The following is a 26057-nucleotide window of genomic DNA, read 5'->3' on the forward strand; positions in this document are numbered from 1 at the left end:
AGGGATGATCATGAGGGCGTGATTGTAATGTGCGATTCTTGAAAGCCGAGGCCCCACCGCTTGATCTGAGAATATTTTCTGAAGTCCCCCACGAGCGAGAATATACTCATATTCTTCACCACTAGAGTTTGTCTCAGTGACAACCATTCTCATGTAGAAAGGAAAATATGGGGGATTCAAATCTTCACATTCTCAAAGGGGTTAGGGTAGGGACGATTTTTTACCTTAAGTATGGATTTTAATTTCTAAATTTTGTAAAGAGGCATGACAAAAGTCTAAAATTTAGAATAGAAATAGAGTAAGATTGACAAAAAAAGAAAAAAAAAAGTTATAATTGGATGGCCAATGGGCCCTCATCGTCCATTGGCTCCTCCTGGGCGTCATGATTGTTTAGGGGCTTTTCTCCCATGGCCTGAGCATTAGTGGGTCGTGTCAGGCTTCAAATAGCCTGTTTTCTCTGATGTCTCGCTGCCATTTTGATTTGCCCTTTCGAGCTTCGTTCGATTCCACCATCACCGTGTGGTGCGAAAAAGAAAGCCTCAACTTCGTTATTTTGCAAGTTGCAGAAAGGAAGTCACGCTCAATTTGTGTCCGTAGATTCTGTGACCATCTTTTCTGCCCACGAAAGGGAGACCAAAGGGATTTTGAACGAGAAAACGACACAAAAAGTCCTTGAAGCCTAAATGGTTTTCATACTCACACTCACTAGAAGTCCCAAGTGCCCCGTTGTGTAATGAGATTATCTAAATTTTTAATTTGTCCAATGTGATTCGTAAATTTTGGTTCAATGTGCAATGCCCTTCATGAAATTTTAATTTGCTTATTGTCATTTGTACAAGTTTAATTTAGTTCTTGGATTATACAAAAAAATTCAATATTATCCCTGAATTTGAATTAATTAAAGAACAATAAAGACATTATAATCATAAAAAATATAGAGTTGATATTTTTTTAGCACTTAACTTTTTCATGGATTCTATTGTTCAACAAATGATTCGCAATATTAAATATTTTCGTATAGTTTAGAGACTGAATCGAACATGTATCAAAAGTTGGAGGATCACATTTCGCATTTGGGTAAAATGAATGATATTGAATAAATTAAAAATTTATGAGTCACATTCCACGCTGAATAAAAGTTTAGGAATCATTTATGTTATTATCTCATTCTAAAATTGCCCAACAATTGTTTCATGAAAGGGTGACATCAAATCGACGTGTTAACAAGAAGTTGAGATTGGGCTCGATAGTTACTAAAGATCGGGTAGAAATTAATGTGCCTGAATTTGAGTTGAGTTACTTGAGCATATTGTTGAGTCTAGCTCGAATTCGTTAAGACCAGTTCGACGAGTTTTGAGCCTGCTCAAATTTGTATTATTCTTTCAATGATATTTATCAGCTAAATAGACAGAATAAAGAAATTCTTAAGATTTTATAGCATATATAACTGCGCACACCCACGTATAAGGCAAATGAAAATGGCTCGAGCTTATTTAGCTCGAGCTCGTGTTTGGATTCATGTATGACTTACATTGTGATCAAGTCGAGTTTGAATATTTCGACCTTTTGTTGGGGGCTGAGTTCGGGTAGCAAATTTAATACTCGATCGAGCGTGAGATGGGCGTTGAGCACCAAATATGTGAATCGTCTCGAGCTTGATCTTTATAATGTATTGGCTTGATTCAACTTAATTATAAATTTTGCATCGGTCCATAATCACAGAGGTTTTGTTCTTATGTGGATTTTTCTTTTTTTGGGGAGGAGGGGATTTGTTATTTTATTTAAATTCTGACGAACGGTTCTCGGGTACAAAGTTCGGAATTTTATCATGTGTTAACAAGCCTGGGGTCTTCAAATTAAGATAGGAATGGCATCTCCAAATTTTCTATGGACACATCGAATTTCATTTTCTTATAGAGAAATTGTAACGAAGTAGAAAATGGAAGAAAGAAAAATTATAGCAAGTACGGAATTATATCAAGAAAAAATGAATGAAGAATTTGAATGAATTATTTTAGGATATTACGTTTATCTTCTAAATTTTCACTTTCGACTTTGTTATTTCACTCTTTAACTTTTGAGATGTGGAATTTGAAAATTAAAATAGTTTTTCCATTTTGACATTCTCAAAGTGCTTTTGGATAAACTCATTAAATTCTTTTTTTAAAGAAAAAGTGAGGAAATATAGTATACTGACATATAAAGGTAAGGGTTAATACCACACAAATTTCCAAATTCTCAAATAATCTGAACTTTTCGATGTGTCACTAAAAATTTTATATATCCAAACTTTTTTTTTTGTGTCATAAAAAATTTCGAACTTATTTCAGTGTAATAAATGTACCCTCAATCAAACCGAAATAGAGGATATAAATTTTGGTTTTATGTGACATAGAAAAGAAGTTGAGATTTATGGGTTTTAGTGATATAATTTTTTTTTTTTGGGCACCACCACCTGCGGTGGTCTAACTGGATAAAAGCTCTCATAATGTCTACCCAGGACAGAGGGGTTCAAATCCCGCGGGACGCATAGGATCTTAAACACGACGTTGGGGTGGTGGGTCCTCCGTTAGTGTCACCCCATGGTTTACCTGCCGGCTGTCGGTTGTACGAGATTCCTTGGGTATAAAAAAAAAATGGATATTTTATTACAACGAGCATCTTAAGTGTTTTTTGTGGTATTTGTCTTAAATGTAATATGTTAGGAAAGATATCTCTTCCTTTTTCGGGGGGAATAGGGCTAGAAAAAGCTACAATCAAGACTCCTTTCCCCAAAGTCCCTTCTACGAAACAAGGCCTCATGCGAACGTTAATTCTACCTGATAGCACTATAGTCGGTGCACTAAAAGTTCTAAAGTTTCTTCAATAAATTGCTCATGAGATTTTGACCATTGAAAAAGCCAGTGTGCACGAGACACTCTGCCAACCTAAAATTCTTTTGTCATTTATCTTTCACAAGATCGCGAGTTTGATTTATGAGTAAATATTTGAATAGTTCATTTTGTGTTCCCTAACTATGACATATCCATGGGGGAAAATTCATGGCCGTCAGTATTTTTGTGGAGCTACAACAACGGGTTCGCCAACTTGGGACCTCCAAGTAGTGAGTGGTGTAAATAGCTATAACTTATACTGAGCACTCCATAGTATGTGTTTGACTCTTACAATAATGCTCTATGGTGGTCGTGAAGGAAAAGACTAACATGAAGTTCTAGATATATATCCCTTACCCCCATCCCAAAAAAAAAAAAAAAAAAAAAACCAAAACAAATGAGAATCAGTTTAAAAATTATATACTTAAAGATCTCGACCAAAGAAGTCCTATAGTCTTTGCTAAAAGCAAGCAAGTTGAGGATGCTCTACTTTGTAGACAAGGCTCTTTCTGTACTTGACTTACGACCTTAGCGTATCGCGCATACCAAATCTTTATTAAGTAAAACCCCTTTTAGGAGGCCAGCTTCCAGCCAGGCCTATGCGCAAGCGAATAGCCTTTGATCATACAGTACCGAGATCTAAACTACGATCTTAGACTTGTGCAGGCTCTTGCTTTTTGTTCCATGATCGACAGTAGGTTGATGCGAAAAGATGTTGTGGCTAGGCAAAGGAGCATTAGCGAGTGGTGAAATGGCTATCACTCAAACCAAGCAGTCCAGAGCATGTATTTGACTCTTACGATAATGCCCTAAGCGGGTCGTGGAGGAAAAGACTGACAGGAAGTGCTAGATATATATCCCCACTGAAAAAACCACAACAAAAAAGAACAGGTTAAAAAATCATATACTTGAGGACTCCAACCGGAAAAAAAATACCTTCAATCTTCACAAGAAGCAAGCAAGTTAAGGTCGCTTTGCTTCGTAGAAAAGGCTCGTTCTGTACTTATGAGCTTAGGCATTTGCGTGTACCAAAATCTTTATTCAGTCATGCATTTTTTAAGGGGGAGCAGCTTACGGCCAGGCATGTGTGTGAGCCAAAAGCCTTCGATCATACCATGCCGAGATCTTGACTACGATCTTAGACTAGAATGCTTCGGACAATTAGCAAGCTCCTGCCTTCTGTGCATGATAGATAGCGCCTCGATTCGAAAGATGCTGTGGCTGGGCAAATGAGCATTCATGCTATAAAAAGGATGTTAAATTTTTAGGGCAGACAGAATGGGCCCATGATTGCTGTTGGTACCTGAGTAGCCCGTTAATGGGCCCCGCCTTACTCCAATCTAAGAACAGCGCACATGCCTGTCCGCTCATCCTATCTTACAGCATCAAGCGTCTTGAATTTCCTTATTTTCCTTCGGATAAGACCATTTCGATGGTGCTCGATATTTCGGAGAAATTTTTTTGAATGTGCCCGGACCGGGAGACGACCTGCTTGGCTCTCAGTAAGCTGTTGCGACGATAGAGATGGTTCCTTTGCCATGAGTGGCGAGTGGGCCGAGCCAAGACCGTGTTGAGTCTTCGAGAGAGGCGAATTGGGTAACCATGTCGGGGGCCGGCTAGCTTCCCCCAAGCCCACCCATGAAGGGGGCAAGATTGATGGGCCCAGCCCAATGGGAAAATATTCAAGATTGCCAGATGCACCCGTGCCCGGCCCATTGGGCCACTCGTGCCCGATTGGATGGAATCACATACCAAAACGAATATCTGAAAATGGAGCAAGGCTAACGATTGGGCCTAAGACTTATTCAGATGCTTAAGGAGATGAGGGGGCCCACCTGTGGGTCCCCTCGAAGGTAGCCACGTGGCTTTGGACCACGTCCTTCACTAATTTCCTTCCTCGAAAAAGGAAAATTGAAGAAAACTTGTACTAAATTGTCAAGAGAGAACGTACTGACTGTACCAAAACGAAACCGGAACTGGCAACGTACGTGCGTTTGGAGCAATGTTTCAAGTTTGTACAACTTGTACTGCAACAGTTCGCTAGATATTGTCATTGAACACACCCCAAAGAACACAACAAAAAAACAAAAAATCTGTGTTCCTCTTCCATTTCCGAATGCAAGGCGAATATTTGATCCAAAGGGTCGAAACCCCATTGCAATTAAAACTGCTTCAATTAGGTAAGATGAGATGAGGCGATTATTCAATATACGTGTTATAAAGAATCCCAAAAATAGAGTTGATGGGAAGTATATATAAGATTTATAGATGCTGTTTTGTTTACTAGGCATGTGAGTTTTACATCGAGAAGCATCTAGGGTTTGATTTGGCGACCCTGGCCTTGAGGGTTGGCGCATCGTGGGGATCGGAATACCCGATCGATTCCGATTTCCGGTAGGCATGCGGCCTCGGGAGGTTCTCCGGCACGACGGTCTCAAAGGAGTTGAGCCTCCAAGGTGGGCAAGCCCTCTTCTCGCTCCACCTCGCGATTCTCGTGACCTTGTCCTTGGGCGCCGCAGCCATCTCACTAGCCATGGCCTCGGCGATCTCGCCGAGCCCTATGAACGAGTTGCCCATCTCCACTAGCCCGATGACCATCATCGCCACTCTCGCCGCACCCGTCTGCACCTCATTCCTCTTCCTGGAAATTGCATCCGATCAATGTCTAATCAAAATGAAGAGATTCCGATACAAAGTGGAGAGAATGAAGTAACAAAAGATTGACTCACCTGGAGGCTTGTACTGTTCTTGAAGTGATGATGGAGGAGGAGGAAGAAGATGGAAAGTTGGTTGAACGGGAGGTGGGAGGAGAGGGATTGAGGCAGCAAGTAGCAGCCATGGCCATCTCTCTCTCTCTCTCTCTCTCTGAATAGAAAAATCTAATGATGATGCGTAAGTATCAAGAGGAGGACTTCAGGGGTTAATATAGGGAGAAGGCTCCAGCTTGGGGTTAGTCATGTAAAGGTAGCTGAAAAGGACCCCATTTCTTTGGAACTGAACACGTGGGTTGGACCCTTCCATCCAATCAAGGCGCCAATTTCGGTAGAAATTTCACTCCTAACATCTTGATTAAGACATGCCAAAAGGCGGAAAAATATCATTTAAAACACGACCCATCATCGAAATCCCAATAAAAAGATTTGGAAATACACTCTCATTGCCGTAAAGTATGTATAGCTTTATTTACTCACGTTAGAAGATCATTTCAAATTAGAAAGGAATCCCGGTATAACTTATGGTCGGGGCTTTCTCAACTCATCAGGGATCGAGATGGAATCATAAGACGAATCGAATTTGAAACCCCGGAGCTTCTCGACTTGCAAAGTTCCAAACCTGTCTTCCTACCGAATCGATCTACCGTTCGGTCTGTGGTTGGAACGAGGGTTTGAGACAAGAAACTCCTCACGTTTTCAACGTGAGTACCGTTCCTACTACTCCTTGCTTGCTTGCCGTCTTCCACGACTGCGGGGGCGGGAGGCGTGTTGGGAATGGCTTCCTTCGCGTTCGATTCGAAAGAGTGTTGGGAGAGCTTGACCGGGACAGGAGAGAGAAACACCGACCTCAGCATAGCGAGAACTTCCAAAAATCAGATTTTGGACATTGTGGGATGCGATGAGCTCGCAAGTTTCATGCGCTTTTCTCCAATTCCGGTGCTTTCCTTGAATGGCTCGTCATCTTCCCCGGATTGAAAGATTTTCCCCTCAATTTAAGGCATGATTTATTATTTAATTTGCTACTAATAATTGTGAAAATATTTAATTGGGGAAGCAAACTGAAATTAATAAAATTTGAAATCAAGATATTTAACTCTAATAGTATGTGAGACTGCTGATTATTCTAACAACTTAAATTATTATATAAATATATGATTTATTATTTAATATTTTAATAATTGCGATATATGTGATTACGACGGGTGATGACCGAGAGATCGGCCTCTTACGAGGTCGTTTGAGTTCCACCCTGCTCCTCCTCCATTATAGCCGGTTCCTCGAGGAACCATAGAAAATGGCATTTCCCACTTCCGCTCCATCATCTCGCCGCACGCTCTCTAAAATTCATGTTCGGTTTGATCTTTAAGCCGTGTTTCGGCTTTTGTTCTGAGTCGATTTTGGATTTCGAGGAAAAGTTGCCGTCAGTCCGCAAGCTCCTTGTCATTTAGAGGTCCTAGATTGCGGTATCGTTTGCGTTTCGTATAGATCCTCGAAACAAAAATAAGTGCAAAGGACTTTGGACGGGGATTGCCATGTTAAAGATGAGTAGAGCCAATATGCTGGCGAGGAATCACGACCGTTGGTGAGACCTTGTCGGGCTCAGCCAATGTTCGACGACTCCTCATCTTGCTCGGGTGATGAGAAGCATTTCCAAAGTCCTTTAGATCAAAGGAAAGAATAAAAATTTAAGAAAAAATTCAAAGTAAAGATTCGAAGTGCCCTCGATTTTTTAAATAAGGGTTTCAAATTAATACATGAAATGCTCTCATTTTATTAAATAAGGGTTTCAAATGAACATTATTTAAAAAAAAAAGGCATGAAATAGTCATTTTAATCTCAAAAAATTGCTTGACCTTAGGGAAATTCTGTTTTTTACTTTTATTTTATTTCATTTTTTCTTTTTCTATTTTTTCTTCCCAAAAAAAAGCTAAAATTTTATTTTTTAAAAAAACAGCACGATAGGGTTGGCAACCCTCCCCCACCTATGGTTGCCTCCCCATCATCATTGTGGTGTTGACCATGGCTAATGAGCCTCATCAACTAAACATGAAGGTGAGCATACCCTTGCTAGAATTGGGAGAGGGTTGCCAACGACCCCACCGGCCATGGCCGACACCCCATTGACAATAGGATGGCAGCCACAAGTAAGAGGGTTGGGGCAAGCTCACGCTTGTGTGTCTTTTTTTTTAGTCTTTTTTTTTAATGGAAAAAATAGAGACAGGGAAAAAAAAAAAAAAATAGAAAAAAATATTAAAAGACAGAAAATGCCCTTAACATTGACCTTTGACTCCAAGGTCCTATTCCTCCAAGGGACTTTCATTCAAGCGAGGCTCAAAAGTCATAAAAGTCAAGAAAATATTCATTGGTATGTCCGTGCCATGTCATCTGCTAATGTGGTACACACATACCACTCATATATCGACTTGGTCCTGTGGGGACCTGCTGGAAAATGGAAGGGCTAGCTCAACTTGGCACGGCTCGGTAGTAGAAGAAAAGACAGGTCAATGGGTCAAGAAATGCGTAACGCTCCTACTCGAAAAAGTTCTCTCCTCAATTGAATTTTATGGGTTCTCTCTCTCTCTCTCTCTCTCTCTCTCTCTCTCGCTAGAGAACAAATAGAGAATGACCGAGACCTGTGTTTCCTTCTTCATGCATTCCACCTCCTCTACTTCCGCCTCCACCTCCTCAAAAGCCTCACCGATCATCTGCCTCTTGCACGTCTCCTCCTCCAAGAACCTCACCAGCCGCAGTCGGGTCTCGACCCCCTTTGCCTCCGACTATTCCTATGGAGATCAAGCATAAGGTTTGTGCTCGTGTTGGTCTCTCGACAACTTCTGGACCTTCGTCCGATTGCATCCCTTTGACGAACGCATCATCAACTCTAACTTCGAGCCGCCACGAGGTCTTTGGACTCTGTCCTTGAGGTCTATGGTCGGGACCTAAGGGCCTTGTGCTTCTACTCCTTCTCCGCCTCCGTAAAAGCATCGTTAGTCATATGCTGTTGGCATATCGCCCCCTGAAAGCCCTGTCGATTGCAGCTGGGTCTCGAGCCCCCTTTGCCTCTACCTTCGATTGTTTACAACGTGGAGATCAAGCATGGGAGGAGAAGAGAAGAAAGGACAAAACCACCCCCTCCCTCCCTTCCCGTCCCCTAAACTCCTCTCGTTGTTCCCAACAGCTTCATCGATGCCTTCGATAATTGTGTCCGATTAAGCTCAATCCCCAAAGAACTCCAAAAGCAAGAGCAAAGAGAAGAAGATGAAGGTGAAGGTCCAACTTGAGGCCGACGGCAGCTTCGAGTCTCTGACGTCAAACAAGAAGCACAAGAAGGAAAAGAAGAGCGGCAACAAAGGCTTTGACTCCAAGAAGTCGGAACTGAAAGCTAACAATATCGACCTGAAAGCTAACCACATCAACCTCTTCAAACGCAATGTCTTTGATTTAATCGCATCATGAGAGTTTTGTGTGACATCTTCACAATAAGTCCATTGTTTTGCAACTTTTGTCCACCTCTTCAAAATATATTACAATGGAATGCTTGTAACATTTATAACATTTGTAACATTTGTCAAGATGCATAAAGCATGCCTACATAACCATCTTTGCATTTCAAATAACTTGCAGCTACATGAAATGGTTGAATCACTCGGACTAAAATGCACAATATCTTTCCGTTCACTACTTCCGACTCCCACGATATAAGTGTGTAAAGGCCCATCAATTTCTGATTGAAAAATATGTTCAGATAAAACATGCAAGAACTCAGCTTGAAAATTCCTATAAACGACATGAGTATATAATTTGCAACATGTTGCAAAATTCCACTATTTTCAACCATAATATATGGCTTTCCTCGAGCACACTCAAAATTATCAATAATTTCAGTGTTGTACATTTTTTTAGCTTACTTCTTATAATAACTGACAAATTCAGATAAAGTTATCGTCTTACATGTCATATCTTGAAATACATTATTTGTACTCTCACTTCTTTGTGTAGATCTAATTCCTATAGAAAAAAAAATCACGGCTAAATGTAGGACATCATTTATGATACAAACGATATAGATTATCCAACCACTTGTTCTCACCTAAACCCCACTCTTGACATAGCTTTGCAAGTGGTCTCAATTTCAATTTCAGATTTACAATGATATAGAAACTTGTGCCAATATTTATCATAAAAACTTGACTTTCTAATAAGATGTGCAATATGATGCATAACATTTTTCCCAATATGCCATATACATAAACGATGATCAAAATCCAGGAAAATGGTTCTAATGGCATTTGCCATAGCATGATCTTGATTAGTAAAAATAGTTTTAGGTGCTTTATTACCCATTGTCTCCAAAAAGAATTGAAATGCCCAAACAAAAAAAGAAGTAATAGTTTTATCCATCAAAATACACAATCAAATAGAACATTTTTCCAGTAATGATTCAAGCTAACAAAATGCGCACATATCATATTGTATTTATTTATTTTGGTGACCTAGGGAACTTCCGTGCGCCACTTCGCAGCAGAGAGTAAACCCTGGGGTGGACTGGGCTACCACCACAAACCCAGCCACAGGTGAATCGCGCGTTTTGCATTGAAGCAACGCGGACGCGGAGTCTCGAACCCTTCCACCTACGGATGTGGTACCAAGCCTTAACCACCGCGGCCATCGCAGGCGGTGGTATCATATTGTATTTATTTGTACAGTAAGTAATATCAAATATTACCACATTCCAAAACTATCATAGTCTAACTTAGATATACCAGCAGACCAAAAAACACCGGTCAGTCTTTATTCCTCATCTAATTGAAATGTGTAAGAAAATTGTTTTCATTTGATTGTAAGCAATTAAAATGATTGATGAAGCTTTGACAATCATCTGCACTAATTAGATTCATTTTTTTTATTGTAAGAAATTTTGTTAATCACGTAATATAAAGCCAATGTTATTTGGCCCACCCGCTTCATCATAAAGATAGGAATATGCTTTTATAGCTCTTATACCAGCCCTAGTTATAGAAGTCAAAATACCTTTACTAGTATCCGTAATGTGTCGATATGAACATATAATGTGTTTTAATTTATCATCAATGAAAGGATGATTATGAATATCTCAAACTTGGTAACTTCCTAGACTCTATTTTCGATTTTAAATTTAATGCAAGCTTGATATCCGGTTCTCTTCACTATCCTATAAACATTTCTTTGTTCATGAGGTGGGAATGGTGAAGAATGCCCCTCACAATTACATACAAATGTGCATCTTTGCAGTACTTCTTTATTATCGTTCGCTTTTTGTCCTTTTCGCATTCAAAATCCTTTACAAATTACATATGTATTGTATGTATTGTATGTATTATAGGCTTAATTCTCATTAGTAAACACCATACCAATTCTGAATTCAAATTCTTCATTAACATTGGGTGCGATGATGTTATCCTTTGAAGCCTATACAATTTGAGGAAAAAGTCTAATCATTTAAATAAAAAAAATGATGTAAATACAAATTTAATTTTAAAATGATGAAGTCATACCCATTTTGCTCGAGAATAGTGCGACTTTTTAGGAAGTGAATGTCAAACAAGAGTTTTGGTGTCCACCGACATTGGGTTCTTCATAGTTATAACCTCATAATCATTTCCCTCATGCAAAAACCTTCTGGCCAACATATTTTGGTAACAAAACAACAATTATCCATTAGTAAATAATAACTAAACTTAAAAACAAAATAAAAATAGAAGTAACAATTATTAGTGTAAATTGCTAACAACATGAGCACTATTCAACCTTACGAAGAATAGGGAAACATAGGAACTAGATTGTTGAAAAGGTTGGGTGCACTCCAAGAACAAAGGTAAACACAAATTCTCGAGGTTTTTTTATTTGAAACTTATGCATCAACAACAATAACAACCGCAATCATAAAAAATCAAGGCTTTTGTGTTTACCCTATAACAGAGTACTAAAGCAATGAGCATGATGAAAATTTTTTATGCCAACGCAGCATTATCAAATCTTGTCTCTCCAAAGCAACTATAAGAAATTGCACAGAGCCATTTGCAAATAAAAGTTGTTATGTTACATGGAAGCTCCTGTAAAGACAACCAAAATAAAACGAGATCTATTGATTCAAAATGCATTAAAATAGCCAATACCAACTAGAAAAAAATATAAGGTGCAGGGCATGTAAAACGAGATCCATTGATTCAAAATTATACCTTGTAATGCTTGGAAGACCAATAATAAGTAGGGAAAGTATTACATGGACAAAATAATACCAATTGCAAATCAACCATGACAAACTAGGAGGGGTAAGCTACTATATTCATATTTCAAAAGTATTGAATAGCATTCAATAATTGTTGGAAGAATATCTTGTAAGGTAATCATTGCCTAGATTGGAGCATTGGCACTTATAAACAATCACAAAATTGAGTAAAACAAGGCATTAATCTCTTCTATGACATATGTGCAAAGTCAAGTGCACATTAATCTTCATGATCAAGAGGGGATGCGACCTTCATGAGAATCTCTTCCCTTTCTTGTTTCACAGTCTTGTTTCCTATGTTTTGAGAACCTATTTAGCAGTAGATAAGCATTGTCAAGTATATATAGAAACCGGAGTCAAATTAGAAATTGTGAAACATTTTAGACATTTTCTAGAAAGGCTTAAATGGCAACTCTAAAATCCATTTATCCACATGTATTCTAGTTGAACTCTGAAAGGAGGAGTCCATCATAAAGGGCTCAACTGATTGCATTCAAAGGTTAGACTATGAAGTAGAGAGACAAAAAATTATGAAATTACCTAACATATTCCAGAAAAAATGTACATTGCAATGCTTTGAAGATCAATAATGAGTACAAAAAATGTGAGCAAGGGATTATCCATGGACATAAGTGGGGGTGCCGGGGTGGTGGGTCCTCCATAGAGGTTCGAGACGGATACCAAAAAAAAAATAAAAAATAAAATAATGAGTACTTGGACATAATAGTAAACCCCTAGTCTTGTAGTAAACCTGTCAATTAGTAGATGGGGATATAATATTACATTGCAATAGTTTGACATGAAACTATAATCAAGCATAAAATCTAATCAAAGATCTAGACATAATCACATTAAAATAAAATCTATATTTTAACTTAGTTGATATCTCATCTATAATCATAATTAATCAATTGATATGAAGCTCATACAATCATCAAGCAAACTTTACTCCATAGAGAGAACTACATTCTGAGCTGAATTAGGCCATATACCTCCATAACTAACTTTGTAATGATCACTCAGCCTTTTGTTTGAAAGTGATAAACTAGGCTTAAAGGCCAAATGACAAAGAAAAATATGAACCTTCAAAAAACGAAATAATATTCATGATCTAAATTGAATTGCTCCACGGGATTCCTCTTGCTCGGCATACACATAGCTCAGTAACTCAGATTTTGTTAACAAAATGTGTAGATAATAATCTTAAACTTCTGTATGCATTTGAGAGGTGAAGAAAACCTCAACTGCAAGCCAAACATCAAAAGGAACATGAAGGGTGTTTTCAACTTTTAACAATGTGAAAACTTTAAATTGGGCCATCTTATAATTGTCTTGGCTTTGCTTTCTATTGTTATCGAAGCAGATCCTTGTCAATTCTCGGGAATAGTAATAAAGTTGTGGGCACTTTTTGTCATCATCATCATCATAATCAAGTTTACCACGGAGAGCCTTTAATGCTCGCTGGAATACTTTAATAGCAACCTCCATGGAACCACTTTTTGCATGTCATGTCGCGTAATCATGCCATATATCAGGATAATGGTATAGGTGCATTAAACATTGGAACCAAATATAATGAATAAGTCATCAATTTTTTGAACATAATCAACTATAATTAGTGATGTAAACATGTGACTGGAAAAGGAGTCAGCAAACAGCCTTCAAAACACTGCAATAGTTTGTCAAAAGTATGACAATCATAATGAAGACTCATTCGAAATATATTTTCAAGAGAATCAAATAAAACATTCAGCAAAGGATATAAAAAACAAAGTCGAAATCTGGATGAATTATACTAAAAGATATCAACCTATACTTGCTCATAAGTGAATACAATGCGCTTGTTGGCAGATATGGTGTCTATTCTCTTGAGGATTCACCCTGCAATAATATAACATTTGATTAAGTAGATGTGGATTGCTCATCTTTAAAAATTGACAAAATATGTAGTAACCAGTTTACCTTATGTCCATCCCAATAATAGTGAACAATAGCTTTAGTTTATGCTAACATATGCTAATGTAAGTGCTATTTTTCATCCACATAGCATACGAATGAAATAAAAGTTAAATGAGAGGTGTGTCAACAAGGTTGCTTCAATTTGCCAATAGTACAACGTAACAGAAGGTTCTTACTTTCAATGCATTTAATCTCCATGGAGTAGAACTTGGCTAAAAATATATGCACCTTTGGATCCATACTTGAAAGGTCTTGCAAAAGTTTGAAGAATGAGCATCCAGATCACATTCAAGCAAAAAACAATACGCACTCCAAGCTCATAATATATATTGAAGGATGCATCACATAAAACTTCACCAACACCAAAATAATTGTTCGGCTAAGTATCTAGTCTCCATGTTTTTTATGGCAATTGTTCATATCAAGTTACGCATATCTGCTATCAAATTCTACAGCAAAAGGTTAGGGCCAAATCACTAAAAGGTCTTCTAACTAAGCTATTCCAACCAGTTTATGGCGACTTCCCTCGAAACTTTACTGGGCAAAGCAATATAATCATGATTGCACAAGTAGTATTTTCATTCATTGTAGTCCTACCGAACTCATTTCCTACTTCCGACAAATTCAACAAACCTAGGATTTGATACTGCTATCAATTCAATCCATCATAACATAATCTTTCAACATAATAGAGCTGTTATTACTCAAATCGACGAGGTTTCATAGAGAGAGAGGGCCCAACCTTTCGAAGCTATAAGAAGACAAGGATGTGGTGAATGATTCGAGATAACGTTAGAAGAGATCTAGTGACGAAGCCTTAGCAAGGAGAAAAGATTTAGGACCTGGCGTGCATTTGCCAGCTGCGACTCGGTGGGGCTCTTGGAGGAGATAATAGAGAGAATCAAAGGGGGCAACGCGAGGCGTGATGACGTGTTCGTCGAAGGGATGCAATGGGATGGAGCCTCAAAGTTGCCGAGAGACCAATGCCAGCACAAACCTTGTGCTCGATCTCCTCGTTGGAAACAACCAGAGGCAAAGGCGGCTCAGGACCTAGTTGCGATTGGGGAGGTGTAGGGGGCTCGGGACACAGCTGCGACTGGCGAGGCTCTCAGGGGGGCGATGTGCCAGTAGCATATGATCGGCGATGCTTTTGGGGAGGCAAATGAGGAGAAGAAGCACGAGGCTCTCAAGTCCCAACCATTGACCTCGAGGACATAGAGTCCAAAGACCTCATGGCAGCTCGGAGTCAAAGCTGATGACACCTTCGTCGAAAGGATGCAATTAGACCAAGGCCCAAAATTTGCCGAGAGACCGAGATGCGAGCACAAACCTTTTGCTCGATCTTCGTGTTGGAAACGATTGAAGGTGGAGGTGGAGGTGGAGACAAAGGGGGCTCGGGACCTTGCGATTAGGAGGCAGAGGGGGCTTGGGACCCAGTTGCAATCGACAGGGCTCTCGAGAGGTGATGTGCCAATGGCAGATGGCCGGCCATGCTTTTGGAGAGGCAGAGGAGGAGAAGAAGCATGAGGCCCTCAAGTCCCAACCATCAACCTCGAGGACATAGAGCCAAAGACCTCATGGCGGCTCAAAGTTGGAGCTGATGACACGTTCGTCAGAGGGATGCAATTGGATGGAGGTATAGAAGTTGCTGAGAGACCAACACGGGCACAAACCTTATGCTTGATCTTCACATGAACAGGTGGAGGCAGAGGGGGTCAGGACTTGATTGCGATTGGTGAGGCTTTGACGTGTTAGAGGTAGATGACTGGCGAGTCTTTCGGGGAGGCGGAGTTGAAGCCGAGGGGTTGGGATGCGCGAAGAAGGAAACATAGATCACGGTCGTTCTTTGTTTGTTCTTTGAGGAGAGAGAGAGAGAGAGAGTTACGGAAAATTCAATTGAGGAGAGAGAAATTTTTTTGGGTGGGAGCATGACACATTTATTAACTGTTAACTTGTCTTTTCTTCTGCCAGTGAGTCTAGTCGAGTTGAGCTAGTCCTTCCATTTTCCAGCAGATCCCCCATAGGATACGTGTCGATATTTGAGTGGTATGTGCGCACCACGTCAGCGGATGACCAGATGCACACATATCACTAAATATTTTCTCATAAAAGTCAAAGGCCAAGGTTACCAAACAATATTTTCAACAAAAAAAGGGAATAGGCGGGCCTATGTGGGCCTTGGCCTAGTATTTTATGAAGTACATTGAAAACTTAAAGAATCTAACTACATAAATCCAAATGATTAGAGGATATGACGTGGTGCGCTCGTACCACAGAATATTTTCTCATAAAAGTCAAAGGCCAAGGTTACCAAATAATATTTTCCATAAAAAAAAGGGAACAAGTGGGCCTACGTGGGCCTTGGCCTAATCATTCATGAAGTACATTGAAAACTTAAAAGGATCTAAATACACGATCAGAGGATTTGACTGAACAAAATAAAAGTCAAGCATCAAAATTGCAAAACTTTAAAAACTCGAACCGATGAGTTTTCATTTAACCCTTTTTCTTATATCACGAGCCTTGACATAGACTTTTAGGTATAGCCCATCCAACGAGCTCATTAGCTCGAGGTGTTGGTGAATTTCTTTTCTTATACTTAATTTGGAAAAGCCAAAGACCCCAACTACCGAGTGGAGAGCTCATTCTTTCAAAGAGCTCAAGAGAAAAAAAAAAAAAATATTTCATTAGGTTCGCACGATATTTAAGCAATCGAGTCTCTCGCCTTGGCAAGCTTGAGGTGCAGAGTTCAATCCACATCGCCACCAATTTTCTATGACCAGTCACAAGAGTAACAGACTTATGTGAAAATAGCAACTACTCGATCGACGATTGGATACAAGACTTCGTCAAGCGTAATGGGAGCCTCTTTATTTCTTCTCAAAAGTCAACAATTGCATTTTTAACTTTACTCTTGGCCATGTCTCGGATCATCTCCTCTCCAGATCAACTTTTTCAATGTTCTTGTTTTAAAATTCTACGCTTTGTAAGATTATTTTTTCTTTTTAGACAAGCCAGGGTTCTTAACAAGAGAAAGACGTGTCCAAGTTTTACTTCCTTAATCCAATAAATGCCCTTTTTCTTTTTCTCTCTACGGAAAGTATTTTATACTATGGATACATCATGCGATACAGAGGGTCAAGAAAGACGAGATTTATATAACGCAAATGACAGCGACAATCGACCGTTCGGACAACGTCGTCGTTTTCATGACAGGAACAAACGAAAACGTCGTCGTCTACACGTGTCGTATTGGCAGCAAAAAAGAACACTCATTCTCTCTCTCTCTCTCTGCCTCTGCTGTTGCTTCTGCCGCTGCGAATATAGCCGCCCCCCACCCCTCTCGTTTCCCCATTTTCAAACTTCACTGTAACCAAACACGCACACGACCCACCACTCCTCTTCTTTCTCTCTCTTCTCTCTGTGTTGTGGGTGAATCTAGAAGCGATTAGGAAGGAGGAGGAGAAATGGGGGCGGGCCGGGAGGCGTCGATCTCGCTGGACGGCGTCCGGGACAAGAACGTGATGCAGCTCAAGAAGCTCAACACCGCCCTCTTCCCCGTCCGCTACAACGACAAGTACTACGCCGACGCCCTCGCCTCCGGCGATTTCACCAAGCTAGGTCTTTTACTCTCTCTCTCCCTGCTCTCTCGCTCCCTAACTTTTCTGGGTTCTCGCTCTTTCGCGCTCCCAATCTCCTTTCTGGTCGTTCGGAGGGTTTTTCTTGAATCGATTGCATTCTGGGTTCTGGGTTCTTGTTTGGCCTGCTTTTGGTCTGGATTTTGATGGGTTTGTTTCCTTGAAGAGCGGGGAAGTGCTGAGCCGCGAGAGGGAAAACGAGACAGGTGGGAGTGCCCGTGACGAATTCGAGCTTGCGGGCGACTTTGGGATGTTTCTCGTCTGTCCTCTTTTGAAATATAATATGTGATGGAGTTATGTTCAAATGGGTAGGGGGTGGATTTTCGTTTGGATTGTGGAATTGTAGCTTCCCTTCCACTTCCTATGTCCCGGTAGATTGTGTTAGGAGGGAAAGGATGTGCAAGCGCATATTCCATGGCCGGTATAGTACATTCCAGTGACCGTGCCTATGGGATATTCGCATTTCGTGTTTTATTGTTGTGCTGCTTTATGTTCCGTAATCTAGCCCGTTGGATTGATGTCTTTTTGGATGGTCGTGGTTTTGCTTCTGTGTCTTGATCATTCTTATTGTTCCCCACTTTTGCTTTTCCTGATTTTGCATTTTCAACACTCGCTTTTGTAACCTCAAGTGTGTTTGTGGTATCTGAACTTGGAGAAACCTCCGACACACATGTATATTGGCTGTTGAGTGTCACTTGTGTTTTGTTTGAATATTTACTTGTTCAACTTTTATATTAGTCTTGTTTACGAATGCCCATTTTAGGTAAAGAACCTATCTGGGATTATTGCGTTTTATGCTGTCAGCTGGGATTTATCTGAGTTTGGATTTACCACTTCTATTGAAGCCTATTATACCTAATTAGACATGGCTCATTCTTTTCTTTACTCATGGTGCATATACTTTTGATTTGGTTTGTTTCTGCTTTCAAGCTCTAAGATACTCTTTGTATTGAGAGAGGCATTAGTTTTTTCATTCCGTGCGAGATTTGTTCCTTCTATCTGAATAGCCATATTTGCTATGTTCTGGTGGTTATGTTGCATCATAAGCTTGTTCGGTTATTGGTATACTCTGCTCATCAACTCAACATCTTTGGTTAACTTGGTTACTGTATGTTGATGTTTTCCATATTTGGGTTAGCATGTTCTTTTCTGACTTGGTATGACGATCTTGCGGTGATTACTTTTGATCCATTAGACCTGGTGGACTGATCAGTATTTTGCATAGGAGTATGTTCTCAATATCTTGTATGATGTAGAAGTTCCTTCAAATTCTATGACATACATGCAGATGATGTCCATGTTTTGCTGAACAATTCATTAGGTTTTCCAAACCGAAACACAGAGTCTTTTTTTGACCATTTTATGTGTTTCAACTTAGGCCTTGGATTTTTATGTTATAAATTTTTTCCTTCCAAGATAGTATTGATTCAAATTCAGATCCTACATGCTTGGAGAAAAAGACATTTGTCCATGACTATCGTCAAACATCTTTTGTGCCTCATTTATTCATGATACTTGAGGAAAAATATAACTGAAAACTGGATTGCAGTATCTTCCATATTCATTGAGGATAAGAATATAGTCAATTGAGTGATGATCTTTTTCATCTCAAATTTAGATATCTGATGTAGGACTAACAGTCTAACTATTATGAAATGATTATTTCCTCAAATTTTTTATTTTTACCTTTCAACATTTTGACAAATTGAAATGCTTTAATAGCTGGCATGGCATACCTTTCTGTCAGTGTATTTTTCACAAGAAGCTAGCTTAGCATAGCCATAGGACATCTCACTCAGAAGAATGCGGTTGTGCTTCTCTTAAATTTTGCTTTCAAATCCTCTCTCTCATTCTCTGCTTATCCTGAACTAGTAGCTTACCTACAAGAGCAGCTATGTTAACTAACATCTAACTTGTTTGCTTTGAAATTTTACAGCATATTACAATGACATTTGTGTTGGATCAATTGCTTGCCGACTTGAGAAGAAGGAAGGCGGGGCAATCTGTGTGTACATAATGACGCTGGGTGTTTTAGCGCCATATCGTGGGCTAGGGGTCGGTAAGTCTCTCTCACCGTATTTAGCATCACGAGAGAACATTTTCTTTGGGGACATGAACGAGTTAGCATGGCTGGGGTGATCGAGAAAGGGAACACATATAGAGAGAGGATCAGGACTTGTGGGAATGTTAAGTGGAGCTCTGGATTGGTGCTTGGTGATTGAGGTTGAGATGTTTCTTGCTTGTCAGCCTGTTGGGCACTTGCTTCACCATGGTTTTTAGAGTCAGAATCGGTTCACTTGCTTCTTTGGTTATTTTGGTGTCTGTTCTTTGATCTTAGACATACATTAGTTTTCCTGTTTGATCCTTTCTGTTCTGCAACCTGTCAAAACACTTTATGTGGCCTCTGCTGATCTAATTAGCTTGATCTTCTGCAGGTACTAGGTTGTTGAATCATGTTCTTGATCTTTGTGCCAAGCAGAACATTTCAGAGATCTACTTGCACGTGCAGACTAACAATGAGGATGCCATCAACTTCTATAAGAAGTTTGGATTTGAAATTACAGAGACAATCCACAATTATTACACGAACATTAGCCCACCAGACTGCTATGTCCTCACCAAGTTTGTTTCTCAGCCCCAAGCAAAGAAATGACATTCGCGTATTGGTTGGTTCTTGAAGTTGGGAGATCTTCGTCAGTGTGCCATATTAGTTTACAACAGTGTCATTGGGGACTCTCTCTCTTTCTCTCTCTCTCCATATTCTTGATTCAATTACTCAAACTTTTAAGTTACATCTGATGCATTGCTGATAAACATGTGTTACTCTTGTAACTTTTCTTTTTTCTTTTTGGCTACGAAGAGAAAACTAGTTACTCTCTATTACATGAAGAGCAGCCTTGAAAGATGCAACTTTGTTTGGGAAACACGGAACTTTCAACTTTGTTACGTTGTTCAACCTCGGTTCGAATGAGCAAAGCATTCTTGTAATGAGGATCTGGCCTTTTGAATCTAGTAGCTGGTTCTTTTATCTCTTTGTGACTATCTTGTGCTATTAGATGGATAGCTGTCCTGAAGCTTGGATGGACCCGCCACCTCCATAAGCTGCTTTTTCCTTTCTTCTTTCAACTGTCGTCGTATCATTTTATTCGATGCTGGTAAAGACTTCCTGAAGATGATGAGCAAATGTGATCCATCAAAGAATGGCATGTACTTGCTTAAATTGTTCTGAATTTCCACCTTAATGGGCGCAAGATCTTCAAATTGAAGGGCCTCTGTTAAGTTTCCATGTGGAATCCACTTCTGGCGGTAATATGCATTATTGTCCTTTCTGCTAGGATAATTGCCGTTGGTTTATCTGATGGGGCAACAATTGACCGAACATTTCTCGATGAATCATAAAGAGGCTAACCTTTCTTCCTTTTTCCCCAATCTATTCATAAGTTGTAAGAATGGATTTTACTTCCAATGGGTTTTTAGCCGGGTGCGCGGGAGATTCGATAAATGATAACAATGTGAATGAAGAAAACCAGAAAAAGGCAAAAGCATATTGACTTTATTTTCAAAGACAAGGACCTTGGGTATTCAACCGAAGATGCGGCCTTAGAGAAAGATTAAGTGAAAGCAAACTGGTAGGACCAGAGTTAACAAGTAGCAATCAAAGTTCATGAGAAGTCTGCACTCCCAATTGAAAGCAAAAGCTAGCATCACCACTAATTGAAGGTTTTTGTCTACAATCAACCACGGCAGAAGCATCTCTGACATTGAACTTCATTTTTATTACCTATGTATTATGTACATATTATGAAGGCTGAGATACCGTCCATGTGTTATCTTGGAGTCATGCTTATATGTAGTTTATGTAGACATCGCAGGAGGCACACACCATTCAGTAAGCCAAACCACCAGAGAAGGTGTCTCCATCGTGAAGCAGAGACTCTGTCAGCCAATAACCGTCCCAAGAACCACCAACCCTCTGCAAGTTTAGAGCAGCAAAGAGTAAGCAGATTACTAATTTGACCGAAGGACCAAACATTCCAACAACCATAAGCGTGCCCTATAGAATTGAGCAAGCCTCTGATTAGCAAGTATTTAGCAGCACAAGGAAAGAGCTACTATGCAAATCTGATAACAGGCCAAAAAGAAATAATAGGCAAATCCAACAAGAGATGTCAATGATCCTCCGAAGGCAGAGTACTCATTGGAAATGCAGATGGTTCCATTGGCATGCTTCAAGATGAGGACCTACAGAAACTAGTTTGTGTGTTTTGCCCACGATAAACAGAGAATCTATCTGAACACCACTTGACTTATGAAATAAAAGATTCAGCATATGGGAGTCGCCATCAGCACACACCAAGAATTCCGCAAAGAAGCAACAATTTTTGGACCAGCATAGGTTATGTGAGCACACCTGAACCAAAGTAAATTCAAATGTTTCTTCCTCTTCAGGGCGTGATCCTTGTATCCAAACCCGCTGCTTAAATCGATTCTGCAACGCAGATATGAAAGAAATTGATTGTTAGTCAAGACAGAACATGGTAGTAAAACTGTAAAAACTGAAGCAAGGAAGAATCTACAATAGCCCGGTGAGAAATATACAGCCAGTTCATTTACTGACCCTACTTGCACATTTTTACTGAAAGAACATGTGTACCTCTTTCACCAATAGGCTGCTCAAGATCTTCCTGTCTTTGTGACCGAGTAGAACTCGGTAAGTGGAATGGTGAAAGATACGCCTAAACCGCTCAAACTGAAAAGGGCGAACATCAAAAGGGGTCAGTGCGAAACCTTAAATATCTCAAAAACATTATTGCTTTGATGAAAAGTACATTGTCACTTGATGATAGAAGGCCATTTCATAGCATTAGTGGAGAAATTCAGTTTCACAATCTGCAAAACGGAAAGCTTCTTAATGCTTGAAGAACCAACATGCACCAGACCAGAAGCGGCATTTGACCAATCGCATGACGCATTTTTTCAGCATTGCACATTTTATACAAGAATGGTCAGAGAATGGCGTCCTTTGACTTCCCAGATAACTTTCAAAGAGGGAAAAGCATGAACTTAAAATTTCTACAATAAGTAATGAAGATTTATTGGGACCAATTTAGGACTTTATGCATACTCACCTGCCCTAGATCGAAGAAGGGTCCAAAATAAGGCGACCTCTCAAAAGGATCAAAACCAGCAAACTGAGGCAACAAGAAATCACTCGTCAGATAACCTACCACTTTGATGTGAAACCAATCTATGAGTTATGAGAAGTAGCTTACCCTGTACATAACCTCAATGCCATAATCTTGTCGGGGTTGGTCATTGTACTTCAACGCATCAAGCTGGTGCTGCACAGCTTCCTCTGCACTAAACTACAAGAAGAATCTAATCTTGATTGATGTACACTGAACAAGTGTCTCTACATTATGTAGTTTGCAGAGGAAAATTTCTCTGTTAAGTATAAGACATTACATTTAGTCTCGGCCCAAAAGGTCTCTTCTTCCGAGATTCGAGCCTGCAATCCAAAACAATCCCAAATCAATGAAATGCACATATCCATTCTACCTTTCAACACAAAAGAGTCATTGGATAATCTGGGTCAACGTTTGAGCTTAAAGAAATACAATATAGTAGAGGACCATTGACTACTTTCACTCCCCTATGCTGATGCACATGTACATGTGCATAGATGCGAGCAAGAAAACTGCCTCTCTTGGATGTTCTAGTGGGGTTCCAACTCATTGCAAACTGAAGCCAGGGAAGCTTCTAGCCCCTTCTACTTCTCTTTCTATCCTTTTTCTTTTCCTGTTAGTGAAGGCATACTAACCGAGGAGGAGAACAAACAGGAAGTATCTGCTCTATTGGCACTTAAATTTCAAAGAATGTTGATCGAGGAAATGGAGGAAAAAATTTCCTGATGTCTGCATTCATGTTTCCTTTCACCAAATAAGAGGAAATGGAGGGGGCCAGAAATAGCTTCCCTCCCATACCAGGTCTGGCAATATTTTACATGAACTGACACCTTTACCTAGCAGATATGGAGAACTTGGAAATAACATATAAACTCACAATAAACCAATTATTTAGCACATTCAACAACAACCATAACATTTTGCAAACACATGAAGTAATAACCGGAATCCAACAGGTGAACACCAATTGTCGCCCCTAGCGGGACAAAATTCACGGTCATGAAGTAGAACATTGAGCAGAACCCCACCAAACAAGTACTGATTCATAGACTACATAAGGTGCAAGCCAAAACTAGAATTGGTGATCCAAACACAAATCTTTGGCACACGAAGGTGTGCATAACCGAATGAACATGCGCCCTGAACCTAAATTCAGATGCTATATCGTTTCTTGAATCACTAAACCAAGCTCGAGCAAAGCCCAGAAAACAACCCATCATATTCATCCAGCTAAGCAACTATCTGATTGCCAATCCACCACCCTCCAATTTCAAATCAAGAAAGAGCAAGAACTAACAAACTCTCCGCAACAAGTCCAACCCCATATAATTCGTAAGGAAAAAGCCGAGGATCACAGACCCTTTGCACCATAAAACAACGTCAGGCGGGATTTCTGCAGAAACAGTACCAGTCGGCGGAGAGGAAGTCGGGAACGTCGGCGGCGGAGGCCCTGAAGCGCGGCCTCGCGGAGACGGCCGCCGGGTGCCTGCGGTCGCCATTGGAGAAGGGAGAGAAGGCGTGCGCGGGTGACGAAAGGAACGAGCAAAACGACATCGCTTCAGTTCTCTTCGGCTTCCTGGTTGTGGAAGATGGGGGGGAACTGATGAGCGCCGTGGCGTTTCCTTGGAGATGGGACGGGGACCGCGTGGATCGAGATCCGCCGTCGCAACGGTCGGCGGCGGTGAATCCAACGGTTTCAACGGGCTTGTGTAGACGTGCACTCTTTGGAGGACAGAGACCAGCTCGTTTCCTCTAGTCTTTGACTTTCTTCTTTTAAGGAAAAAAAGTTTTTTTTTTTTAATAATTACACAAATGGCCCGTAAGCCTAAGTTACGTACATATAACGTATCTATTTTCTTTGAACCTCATTTTTAGGTATTTCATTTCGTATTCGATTTGGTTCGCATATATAATTATAAATATATGTAATAATATATACAGGGGGTAAAAACCCAATATATAATGTTACCTATGAATTTTTCATTTATTCAGTATAGTTTTCAAATTGTGATTTCATATGTAATCTTGTCCCCGAACTTTCATGATAATATTCAATGTTATTTCTAGACTTGAATTTGTGGAAGGATAATATTGAACATTTTCGTGTAATTTAGGTATTAAATTAAACATGTAAAAAAAAGGGTTACATTACATATTGAATCATAGTTATAGACCATTTGTGTTATTTTTCGTTTTTTTTTAGTGTAGTTGTTTGTACTTTTTTTTAAAATGGGTAATAATATAAATAGTATCTGAACATTAATTTGATATACAATATAGTCTCTAGAAATTTTTAAAGGGATAATGACATAGACAATCATATATTCTTGTTTTTGATCCCTCACATGTTCTTGGAAAATTTAAAAAAACAAAAGAAGCGAATCTATACTGGAGATTCCATGAATGTAACAATAAGAATATATGGATTATCAAGGTTTTCTCGTCGTAAGCTTCTTTTGTTTTTAAAGTTTAGTAAATTAGAGCTTTGTAAAAATACTTTTCATAATTGCTGGGCACTATCACGGAATAATCTTTAAGATTTCTCTTTGCACCCATAACACGGAGAGTGATACTAGCGCACCATTTGCTTTGGGGGAAAATCGCAAATTTGAAAAAGTACCAGGTGTTCAGCTTTCACTTTCAGCGACCAAAAATACCAAGTGTTGTGTTATCTTCCATATGCACTGTACCTCTCTAATGTGGCTGATAATGACAGAACCAATTAATGGAAGGCATTATTTTGAAAGACACTTCAGTATCAATTATCTATGTGGTCACCTTTAAATGAATTGCAGATGAGATACACGTCTCCCATATTGCTATTATCATCCATCGCTGTATTAGAGGATGGTCCCTCATCTTACTTCTCTAAACTTACACTTTTGCTTCTGCATTCCTTCTTCAAGTGTCCATCCTCTTTGCACTTTCAACACGTTACTTTTGATCAACCTTTGATTTTAGATCTTCCTCTAGACTTATCCTTGCCACCAAATATGAATTTGGATAATTTATCATTCCTTCCTCTTGCGAAAAAGCCTCATTTGTTGTACTATTAGAACTTGTTATCCTTGTTTCCTTAGATAATAGAGGAACTACGACGATCTCAAATGATAGTGCAATTGAAACAATTATATATTCCTATGAATTTGGCAATGAATTCAACAAGGTACATGTTTTGTTTTACTCATCAAAATTAACATCAATAGATGCAACTTGCCTACAAATAATATTAAACTCGTTTAAATGTAAAGAAAAGAAATACCATTTACTCATTCGAAGGTTGCACAGTCACTTCCTTAGAAAATAATCTGTTCATGAGCGAAATGCTTTGATTAAGGCTTCCTAGCTTCGTCCACGGATCCTTCATCATCTTCTTAGAGGTCATGTTCACTAGGACATTATCAGCAAAAATAGCCAAA

At 39.6% G+C, this 26057-nt stretch overlaps 3 protein-coding genes across 3 annotated transcripts; 1 reads left to right on the plus strand and 2 right to left on the minus strand.

Moving 5' to 3' along the window:
• Positions 1 to 5049: 5049 nt before the first annotated feature.
• LOC104437075 lies at positions 5050 to 5774 on the minus strand. The gene is made up of 2 exons (XM_010049955.3): positions 5603 to 5774; positions 5050 to 5514 (listed from the first exon to the last, which is right to left on the minus strand). The coding sequence occupies exons 1-2, from the start codon at positions 5716 to 5718 to the stop codon at positions 5172 to 5174; spliced, it is 459 nt and encodes a 152-aa protein (XP_010048257.2). The 5' UTR covers positions 5719 to 5774; the 3' UTR covers positions 5050 to 5171.
• Positions 5775 to 17116: 11342 nt separating this feature from the next.
• LOC104437074 (N-alpha-acetyltransferase 50) lies at positions 17117 to 20480 on the plus strand. The gene is made up of 3 exons (XM_010049954.3): positions 17117 to 17435; positions 19389 to 19511; positions 19888 to 20480. Exons 1-3 carry the CDS (start codon positions 17282 to 17284, stop codon positions 20103 to 20105), a joined length of 495 nt encoding a protein of 164 aa, XP_010048256.2. The 5' UTR covers positions 17117 to 17281; the 3' UTR covers positions 20106 to 20480.
• A 551-nt stretch (positions 20481 to 21031) lies between these two features.
• Positions 21032 to 24357, minus strand: LOC104437073. Its single transcript, XM_010049952.3, has 7 exons — positions 24047 to 24357; positions 22919 to 22961; positions 22726 to 22818; positions 22582 to 22644; positions 22107 to 22202; positions 21864 to 21941; positions 21032 to 21425 (listed from the first exon to the last, which is right to left on the minus strand). The coding sequence occupies exons 1-7, from the start codon at positions 24190 to 24192 to the stop codon at positions 21339 to 21341; spliced, it is 606 nt and encodes a 201-aa protein (XP_010048254.1). The 5' UTR covers positions 24193 to 24357; the 3' UTR covers positions 21032 to 21338.
• Between the last annotated feature and the right edge of the window lie 1700 nt (positions 24358 to 26057).

The sequence above is a fragment of the Eucalyptus grandis genome, chromosome 3 (genome assembly GCF_016545825.1).
Source record: "Eucalyptus grandis isolate ANBG69807.140 chromosome 3, ASM1654582v1, whole genome shotgun sequence".
Taxonomy (NCBI): domain Eukaryota; kingdom Viridiplantae; phylum Streptophyta; class Magnoliopsida; order Myrtales; family Myrtaceae; genus Eucalyptus; species Eucalyptus grandis.